Source organism: Artemia franciscana, chromosome 10 (genome assembly GCF_032884065.1).
Source record: "Artemia franciscana chromosome 10, ASM3288406v1, whole genome shotgun sequence".
NCBI classification, from domain to species: Eukaryota; Metazoa; Arthropoda; class Branchiopoda; order Anostraca; family Artemiidae; genus Artemia; species Artemia franciscana.
In genome coordinates, this window is record NC_088872.1 from 25,424,975 (window position 1) to 25,435,288 (window position 10,314).

General features: G+C 34.4%; 1 protein-coding gene across 2 annotated transcripts in view; it reads left to right on the forward strand.

Annotated features, from left to right (window-relative positions):
• LOC136031970 (phosphatidylcholine:ceramide cholinephosphotransferase 1-like) overlaps nt 1–10,314 on the forward strand; it is a 125,143-nt gene extending 114,829 nt beyond the window's left edge. For both annotated transcript variants that reach the window (XM_065711989.1, XM_065711994.1), the window contains one exon: nt 3,477–10,314. In XM_065711989.1, coding sequence (XP_065568061.1) covers nt 3,477–3,478 — 2 coding nt within the window. In that variant the 3' untranslated portion in view covers nt 3,479–10,314. The remainder of the gene's footprint in view (nt 1–3,476) is intronic.

A 10,314-nucleotide genomic window follows, 5' to 3' on the forward strand; every position in this document is an offset into this window, starting at 1 on the left:
ATCCTATTTTAAAGGTTAGTGTAGGACACAAACCTTTGTAAACTTTTTTTAGTTCACATTCAAATTGATTCATTCCGAAGAGGCTCAATTCACCTAATATTTTTAAGAAGCTTAGAATGAACAAAAAAAAACATACCTAAATCCTTGACCATGTACCCTATAATACAGATTGTAAGGTGACAGCTCTGGTCAGTTGTATGGGTCTCCCCCCCCCACCCCCTTTTGCCTAGGTAGTGTCTATTTAACTACCAAGACCAGTGGCAAAATGAGATGTAGAAAAATTGTGACAAACTTGACTAGTGAAAAAAGCGAAAAATAGATCCAAAATGCTATTCACATGTGCTCAGAAGAGGTTTTTTGTGAAAAAACTGTGAATTATCTGTACATGTTCAAGTTTTATCTTGATATGCTGGAATATTTCAGAGATTATGGGTATCTAACAAGAGTGGGGGAACTGGCACCAGTGTTTCCGATTTCATTCTCGTAGACAGATGCACACAACCGAAACTTGAGCAATGGGAGGCCTGATGCTTGAAGAAACTGTAGTTTTTGGCCAAAACATCCAGTTTTATTATCAACGTTACACGTTACTCACAAAGAGCTTTTCTAGCGAGAGGTGTTTTTAGTATGAGTGTGATCGACCAGTTTCTAGGATAGACAGCCTATCGATCACTGGTTATGTTAATTGTGATCTCAGGCTGAGCGGTTGGGTTCATATGTCTGTCAAGAATGATTCGGTTGGCTTTTCGAACAGATATTCGTCTTCTTCTATTTCTTTAAAGGACGTAGGTCTTAAACAATTTTGCCAGTCAATTTAAAATTAATGGTGAAGCCCAAGGAGCCTCTTTTGGCAACGAAAATACTGTTTGACATTACTTCGCCTGTGAAAAAAAAAATCAAAACTGACCTGAAAATTAATAAGTTTGTTCCTGAGTTGTTTTTTTTTTTTTTTTTTTTTTTTTTTTTTTGTTCTGTCTGTAACTAACCTATTTCATCTCGGGTCAGTAAGGAATCCTATCAAAAATATCATTATTAGATTTTTCTCTCCTATTGGCAAAAGGATAAAATGTCCGAATATTTGGTAGGTTGTTTGATGAATAGACTTTATAGGCGTATTGTTCCAATTGTTACTATTGATTTTATTTTAGCTAGAGAAAAGAGAATTACTAACTAACAATAATTTTTTAGTAGAAATATTCGGAAACATATAAATTGGGAGGAAGATTCAAAAACGCGACCTTTATGTGTCAACAAAAATTTAAAACAGCATTTCAAACTTCAAAACAAGTATGCAAATGCAGTACAAGATAATAAGCTGCAAATGCAGTCCGTGGCAATTTCTTAAGGGAAGGCATGTGCTGGTTGATTTTTATTTTTCGATTTTCTTGTATGTTGCGCTGAAAATTCATTGACAAGTTTCTGCAAAAACGCTTCGAATTGTTGGAAAATGTCAATGACTATCGTTTGTACAGTTTCCTGTTAGCTCGCGATTGTTGCTTGCAATTATTTCTAAAAAATTTTGTTCGATCGACGTAATGAGTCCTAAATTAGCAAAACAAATTTCGATCCTCTGTATTGTGCTGAAGAATGAAGATTTTGCAGTAAAAAAATAAATAATAAATGATAACTGTGATGTGTTATCACAGAACAAAGACCAAATACTACTGAAAACTTGAGAATTAAAATGGACCTATTTTACGTTGATTCTTCAACATCGGATCAAGTCTGTCATTCAAACACTTTGATTAGTTATAGAACAACACATAACAATAGTAAGGAAAACGTTCTTATTTTCATAACAACATTTTAATCAAAACAATCTGCTTTTTATGGTGGCTCCGAATACATAAAATTTAGTAATTTTAAATTTACCTATCAAAACCCATTGCACTATAAAATTTTGATAATCTTAGATAATGGGGGAAATACCCTCAAAGAGGGATGAAGCTTGATGAAAAATATACAAATAAAATTCAGCATGTTAGAGAACCCTGAAGCAGAGGTTTCCAACGCCCATCTACAAAAGTTCGAAGTTTCATGTTTTCCCTGAGAAGGATGGTAGTAGATGTGCATCAAGTCTTTTTTCTTTTTTCTTTTTTCTTAATCAGGTCCGTAAAACATTGGGAAAGATTTTTTCGAAAGTCAAGTGGAAGTTCTAGTTTCTGTTTTAAGTAACAAAAGACATTTTGACTTTTTTTTTTCTTTCTTGCTCAGGATCCGTAAAACATTGGGAAGGGTTTATTTGAAAGTAAAGTTGAAGTTCTAGTTTCTTTTTAAGTGATAAAAGAGATTTTGACACCGAGAAATACCTATTTTTACCATTGTATGTGCCAAATGTCAATGTTGGCCCGTTCAGGATCAAAATGCTATCGAGCAAAAATTTTGATTAAGCTATTTGGTTTGGAACTTGTCGAAAATGTAATTTAACAGCCTCTCAATTTCAGAGATCGTGCTGTAACGTGGTTGTACAACTGTAATAAACATACACAGTCCATTCAAAATAAGTGGGTTTTTTTCCATTGTTAAAACTTAAAAGAAACAGTGCTGAAATAAACACTTGACTGTGTTTTATAGAGTTCATGAGGAGTGTGATTGTTCTCTGAAACATGATATTTATCCATGGATCAATATTTCGCGAAATTCAACCTTGCCGCTCATATTAAGGATGTTGGTATTCACCGTGATTTTGAGAATGGAAGCATTTTGAAAAAAAGTGCATCTTTAACACAAAAAGCATGGGGTAGAAGGGCAGTTGTCCGACTCATACTCAGAATAATTTATGTTTGTTTCAAGTTTTGGTGGCGTTATTCACTTTCATTTTAATATATTTTTTCCGTTTTATCTTAACAGACTCGGAATACACAATACACTAATTTTTATAAAATATAACCGCTATCGGGTCTAAGTTAAGCCCAAAGCTGTACTAAATAATCCTAAAAGTCATAAGTGACTTTAAGAAACTGAAATGTACTCGGAGAAACCGTGTATCGATGGTTAGTTTTTGGATTGGTTTGCTTTAATACGAAACCTTCTATGTCTATTTCAATTAGCGGCTTCCGGTTAAGAGAGAGTTTGTCCTTTATATGTTTCTAATCATTGCTGTAACGGCTGGTTAGTAAATTAAATTAGTGCTTAGAGTTTAAGCAACACTTCTTGCGTATGTAATTGGACCGTCTTGAAACGGGCCCTTATACCTTCCCGACTCTGGATAGATTATTGTCTGGCATGCAATGAAAATTTAAATCATGGAAAGGGTAATTGATTTGTAGGCTATAGGAAACACAGCATTTAGCTGCACAGCCAATGAAAATACAATCATTCAAAATCAATCATACAATAAAAATGAAAGTACAATGTAAAAAAAAAGAAAACTTAGAGTGAAATGCACTATTTGTGGTAATCTCTTCTGCTATTTGAGCTGGTTAATATATATACTTTCTTCTATATTCTTGCTCTTGCAACTTGTGTATTGCAAGAAATGTGTTTGGATGTTGGGTCGCCAGGCTATCTTTAGCTTTTCAATTTTTCAAATGAAAGAAGGGTATTGAAATCTTGCTGATACTTAAATGTAATTGCTACTAACATATTTTTCTTTTTCAGAAAAAAGGATCAAGCAATTATTTTTCCCGGATTTGGTGGTGGCCTATTTTCTACTATTTTGAAAAGAATATCAATGGTCCAATCCCTCGTCGGTACGAGTGGCCGTTGCCATGGCCACAAAAATGCAGCGCAAAATTAAGAGACCGAGATAGCTAGAGATAATTCGTTGACTCGGTGCTCATCTGTGATAGTACTTGACAACAGTGTGAACCAAAACTTTTTGGCGTCCAAGGAGACACTGGACGCTGTTGTTTACATGTCACCTAACGAGTCCCGAACGATTTTGTTGTTTTTTTTTTCACCGTCCCTGATGCGGTTTTCAGCTGTTTGGCTTTTTTTGTTTGCTTAACGTGTTTGCAAGAGCAATTCCTTCGTGTGCCTTGATGTTAAAGCACGCCCCGTTGACACCCGTCTCTTGAAGTTTGCCTTAGTTTAAGAATAGTTAGGAATGAGCGGTCAATCTCGCTTAGGCATCTAAAGCTGAAATCGAAGAAACTTGGAAGTTATTCTTTAGCTGAACCAGAATTAGTATAGACCAATTGAAAGTATAGATCTGAAAAATGGTATACAGCTCTTTTTATATATATCATCATCATCCTTATTAGTGCTTTTACGGTAATATTTGCCTTAAAATCCTTGAATCTCTATTAGTATACCTGTGCCACCTTTCTTGAAAAGAAACCGTTTTTTAAGCCCTTTTATTTACAAAAAACTATTTTAAACTTTCTTTCTAAATTTAGATCACTATCTACAATTATTAGCATAATGAATAGTCGCGTTTCTGTCGGGGCTAGTGCCTTCTTGGTGAACAAATTGTATACCAAAATTCAAATAAATCTCTGAAGATGCTATGGGATCAAATCTGCACAATGGGTGACGGATATAGCCCCTCTACCCTTCTCTCAAAATTGGTATGGAGGACCCTTCTTCGCCCAGTTTGTAAAATTTAAATTATACTTTGGGGAAGTTCTAGACCACCTAACCCCTTCCAAAAAGACACAAATGTATGCACGTATTACTGTGATGCAATGTTAAATCTTATTCGAATGAGTTTACTTTACAAATAAGTAAACGTGTATATGCAATTGTAGATTTAATTCTCGAATATGGTAACTGACAAAATTGCAGGGATTTTAGTAGACAGGTGTTTAGCTTAGGGCCAAATTTGAATCGTCGTAGTGCTTTTCTGACTCTAATACACTTTACCTTATAGTTTTGATATGTTCCGTATTTATTAACTTAATCGTTTATTGTTAAAAGAGAAGATCGCCACTTTTGTCAAAATAGATTATTGTGCACCTAGCATTCTTTCGACCCTACTTTCTATTGTGAAAAAAAGATTAAAATAGTTAAGTAGCGTTTTAGGGATGAGAGCAGTGGCGGATCTAGGGGGTGGGCGGATCTCCCCTAAAGATTTTCTGGCACCCTTATTCCTTGTTTTTTCTTTCATTCTTTTTTAAAATAAATTTGTCAGTTTTGTCAATTATTGGCGCCGTTGTCACATTGCCCCCCCCCCCCCAAGATTGTGCTTGTTCGTGCTCTTGTCATATCCCCCCCCGCGCAAGATTTTGCACTAGATCCACCCTGGATGAGGGACGATATGTTGGCGAAAATCGTGTTTTGGGCAGTCCATCTTGGGCTAAAGAAAAAACAGAAGGTCCTCAAATGGGGTGGAACGAAGAGAGGGCATGAAAGAAATAAGACCTATGTGGCATTGAGTGAATATCGTAACTTTGAACAGGGTAGGGTGGAGGAGGGTGTGCAGGTTGAGACCAGCCATGATTTGGAAAATGAAGCTTGGGTACTTTTAGCTCAAAGAGAAGTAAGCCTAACCTTATGGACTAACATAAACTGTTTAAACACCAATATTGCACTGTCCGTTGAACCTTAAAAAAGAAGATTAATCGCTGGCTATAGTGTTAGTGCTCTAATCATTTGGTGGAAAAAAATTTCCAGAATTGTGGGGTGAACTTGTGTTTTTGAGTTGGGGGAATACTCTTAAGTGCAAAAGACTGCTTAGGCTTCTCTGAAAAAAAAACGGTTATTATTTTTTTTTATTTGTATTATTTATTTTTAGACAATACCAGTTTGACTTTATAAAAGGTTGGGTGGTTCTATTGTTTATAGCAAAAAAAAACTACTAAAGTCTGAAACTGGTATTTTTTAAAATTGCCTTTTGAAAGGGTCGTATGCCACAGTAAACCCAAGCCATATTATTCATATTTACGGTGTAAGTTTTCTTTCTTTTTTTTTCTAATGCCATAATAATTCCGCAATATGTTTAGAATACTTGTTTTTCTCCTCACTGCAATTTAGATATTCAACAATAAACGATTGGGTCTCTTCTATTTCTCCTTTTAAGACATTCATGCGTCATATATTGTCTACAATGTTTCCAGTTCTGCCTTGTTCCGTACTGCTAACAAAGTGTTGTGAACTTAGTGTACCTTGTTATATCTCAGCTTTTTAATGTTTTTATCAGTCATTATGTTTTGCTGTTGGTATCTTAGGTTGTTTTTACAAACCTTTTTTATTGCAAGTCTTATTGAAGATCTTCGGGGAAACTTTATGTACGATATATTTTTGTTTGTTACTAGGACCTTATACTGCTAGATTTCAAATGCTGATAAAATTACACTGAGATAATTTAGGTTTTTCATGCGTTGAATTTTTTTTCATATAAAATAGTAAGTGTCATCTATGTTGGACTAATGCTAGAGATAATTGTTGGCCTCCTGCAAAAGATAGATGGAGGTGGCCCAAAATAATGTCAATTTATATATGATATTCAAAGCTCTTTGGTTTCCTAACAGCTCGGAGTTAATTTATCGCAAATAAATTAACTCCGGAGTCAGTAGATACGCAAATATTTTCATCTTTGGTCCGAAGTGACGTGTCTTGGAGTCCGAAGTCTTGACATGGAAAAATGGACGAATTAAACCGAAGATAGTTTCCAACCACTCGTAAGGATTGAGATTTTCTCTCTCTCCCTGTTTACTTCTCCCTTCAAAATTTGAATTCAGTGATCTAAATAACTCAGAATGGGTCAGCTTTAGGTTGGGTATCCTCTGATACCCCCTTTCCTTTTCCCCTTGTTCTTGTTGGGAATTGAAACAGTGGCCAAAAATAATAAGCTTGACATGGCTTCTGTATTTCTGTTCCTAAAGTTGTCGATTGTTTTCGTATCCTAATACTGTCCTTTATTACTTGTTATCTTAAGTTACGGTACTTCCATTGTCTTTAAGTTAGGATTGAATATCAATTGGTGATCAAAATGAAAGGAGCAAAAATTACATTCAAGTGGAATTAACTGCAATTACTGTATTGGAGGCTTTAAATTTAAGATCTGGTTCATTTTGATGGTTGTGTTTTTATTTGAATATGAAAGAATTTGATGTCCCTCACAAATTGTAGACGCCAAAGTTTTTTTTTTCAGAGCCAAAGCTCTTGTAGAAGCCGTTAGCTAAAGGAAGTCATACGAAAAAAGAATTAATCCCTTTGTCAGGTCTGCATCATTGCAAGCTAATACCGACTGAATTTTGTTATTTAGAAAGCACCCAAACTGGAAAATAACTCTAAGGAACAAATTAAACCTTTTTGGCTGAAGAATAAACATGTATCCTTGTCATCCATATTTTTATGCTAAATTTGATAATTCTATCTTAATATTTCTAGTTCCCATATTCTTGCACGATAATTCATGTGTGTGAAATCCGTATTTTTTCAGATAAAAACACTTTCCTCAATATTTTTAGCTCAACAGTACAACTCCTATGTCCTTGATAAAGCTTAATTTTGCCCAAAAAGTTGAAAGCACTTTATTGTTCGTTTTTAGTTGAATTATTTCAAGTTCGATTTGATTTTAATTCTGTTCTCCTTTGAAGAATGTAATTTGAATCACTTCATCAAATTTTTTAGCAAAATTGTTCTAAGGTCCGCGAATAATAAATTTTCTGGCTTTGGATTTTTCAGAGCTGCTTTTCTCGGCTCAAGGCTTATGCGGGTGGGATGCTTACTGCATACCTGCGTCTTTTTTTCTTTTTTCCTTTTTTTTTCTCTTTTTTATATGGAGCTGGTAAACTAGTATACCCAATTTTCTCAATGTTCTTTTATTGATATCCATTCCACCGTAGTTAGTTTTTATCCGTTGAAATCTTTTCAGTTATTATTTTAAATTTGTTGTATGCATTGGCAGTCTTTAGCCTTTTTTCCTTGTCTGTTTAGTGGAAAAATATTAGTTGGACAAATTTGTTGCTATGTCTCGTATAAGGCCTATCTCTTAGGCTGAAAATATAGAATAACTTCTGACTAGAATATCCATACCTTCAAAGTATCTGTACTGGCACTCAGACGGAACTGGAGAGGGTTCCTAATATCTTCCTCATCCCTGAGATAAGCTTGGAAGATTTCTTCTCGTCATAGGGAAACCAAAAATTATGTCTTTCGAAGCATATTTTTCGGCTTTTAACCCCCCCCCCCCCCCCCCATAAAAAAAATGTAGGGTATACCTAAAATCTAAAAATCTTCAAACAGCCTATAAAGGAAAGAAATGTCTACAAAAACTTATTGGAATCCCTTGGATTGTGGATGGACTATTTGTTATTTGTAGTTTAAGAGGCAGTCAATATGTGTCTCCCCTCAGCCTATATATGCCTGAAAGTTGCTCTAACAAATGGGGTTTTTCTTCTTCAGGTCAACATCTAGCACTTAAAATGGGGACTGCTGAATGTACAAATTTTTATTTGTCAAGTGTCTGCAGAAAGTGTTCTTTCAGGTTACCTGGACTCTAAACTTTTATCAGCATCTGCACTCTTAATTTCAACCGCGTGAAATTTAATCACTTTTCCTAGCCCTGTTATGAAACAGTCATTAATTAGAGAAATCTGAAGTATAGTAGTAACGTAGTTTCTCTTAAACCGTGTTGTTATGTCCCACTTACAATGAGACTGTAGAAGATACCGAGATAACCTAGCACTAATTAACCAATGATATCATCATAAAATTTTCTGATTTGCTGCAATTTTTTGGAAAGATTCTGATTGGCTCAGAGCAGTGCTAGTGAATCCCTGTTTAGTACAATCTCAGTGTGAATGGGGGTGCCCCAGCCAAAGAAAATTAGGAAACTGAAAAGAAGAAAATTGTTCACAGTTTGCCAGGGAGGTGCCAGGGAGGTGCCAGCAGGATGGAAAAATGATTATGCCAGGAACAATGCTGCGACATGGAGCTATTCAAAGTAAATTTATACGTTTAATTTTAATTTGTAAAAAATTTGAATTACTCATTTCCCAAAGGTTAGGCAAAATAAAATGACAAAAGCCAAAGTAAATAGATAGTAAGTTGCAAAAAAAAAATAATAAGTATCTTTTTGGCAATATCGTTTTTGGCAAGATGAACCATTTATTTTCGACTACGCGTCGATCAAAAAGTACAAAATGGATGAGTGTAAACCGTATTAGTATTTAGGTATAATCAGGTTTGGGATTTTTCGGGGCAATAAGATAATGGTAGTTATTTTCTTAGTGGCAAACTTGAGTTTCCTCTCGGTATGTTTCAGATTCTCTGGCCTCGGCTTGAACCGATTAAAGATAATATCGAATGTTTTTAGTAAATGTACAATATTAAGAAGTGGCGTTCAAAGATATAAATATTTATTGCTATTTAAAAAAATATTCAGTCCAATAGCGTGATATTCTTAGATTTTTGAATTGTTTTTGTCTAAAAAATACCTCACTATTTTAATTAATAAAGAAGTCGATTCTGAAGTCTATACTTTTTTACTCTTATAGTAATTTAGGTCTTGTCAGCTAATTTGCAGAAACGGCACTACATTAAATCTCAACTCCTTGCAATTGAAAGAATCTTTATCTTGCATTGTTTTTGTTATTGTCAATATAATAACATAAAAAAATTCAAAAATAAGGATTTTCATTTGAAATTAAACTATTTTCAAAACAAGCAATCAAAGGAAGTATCCTCATGCCCAAAACCAAATCTACTATTCTGCATTTTATTAAAAACTAATTAGAAAGTAAGAAAGATCCCTCTGGTTAATCATTATCAACTTATTGCGTTTATAGAAATGTGTTGCCTTCATACAAGAGACAGGCTTAGCCTGAAAGGATAGTATTATTTCAGTATCTCTAGCTAAATACTCCTGTCGTAAAAAGCCTGAATACCTTTCTTTGTGCTCCTGTTAAATAAGCCAAGGTGTAAATTACACGGATTGCCGTGTACATTTTAAAAGAAGCGTTCATAAATTTCCGTTTAGAATTGTGCTATTCCACAATGCACGAATTGAAATCTTATTCCTTTTCAGTATAAAGTGCTTTCAGAAAAGCACTTCAGGCTTATTATTTGAGATTCTTCTTTTCATTTTTGGGCCTAACGATGTGTGATTATGGGTTTGCAGTCAAACTCTTAGCGATCATAACCTTTGTCTAATTTTTCCCATAAAGATTATCTCTTTTCTTGCTTTGATTGTCTGGAAATTTTTTGGCCTATATCTTTATTCTTGCATTATGTGACATTGGTTCTTGTTATAAACAATCTTTACTGTTTGATCAGTTACATTTGTGAAATATGTTATTTTTTTACTCAAATAATTGGTTGTAAATATTGAAATGGTTTGGTTTTCAATTTGACTCGTTTCGTGCAAATGTGAAATCGTTATTTTTGTAGTTTTATCCGTTGGCAGAAAATATAAATTTGATGAGA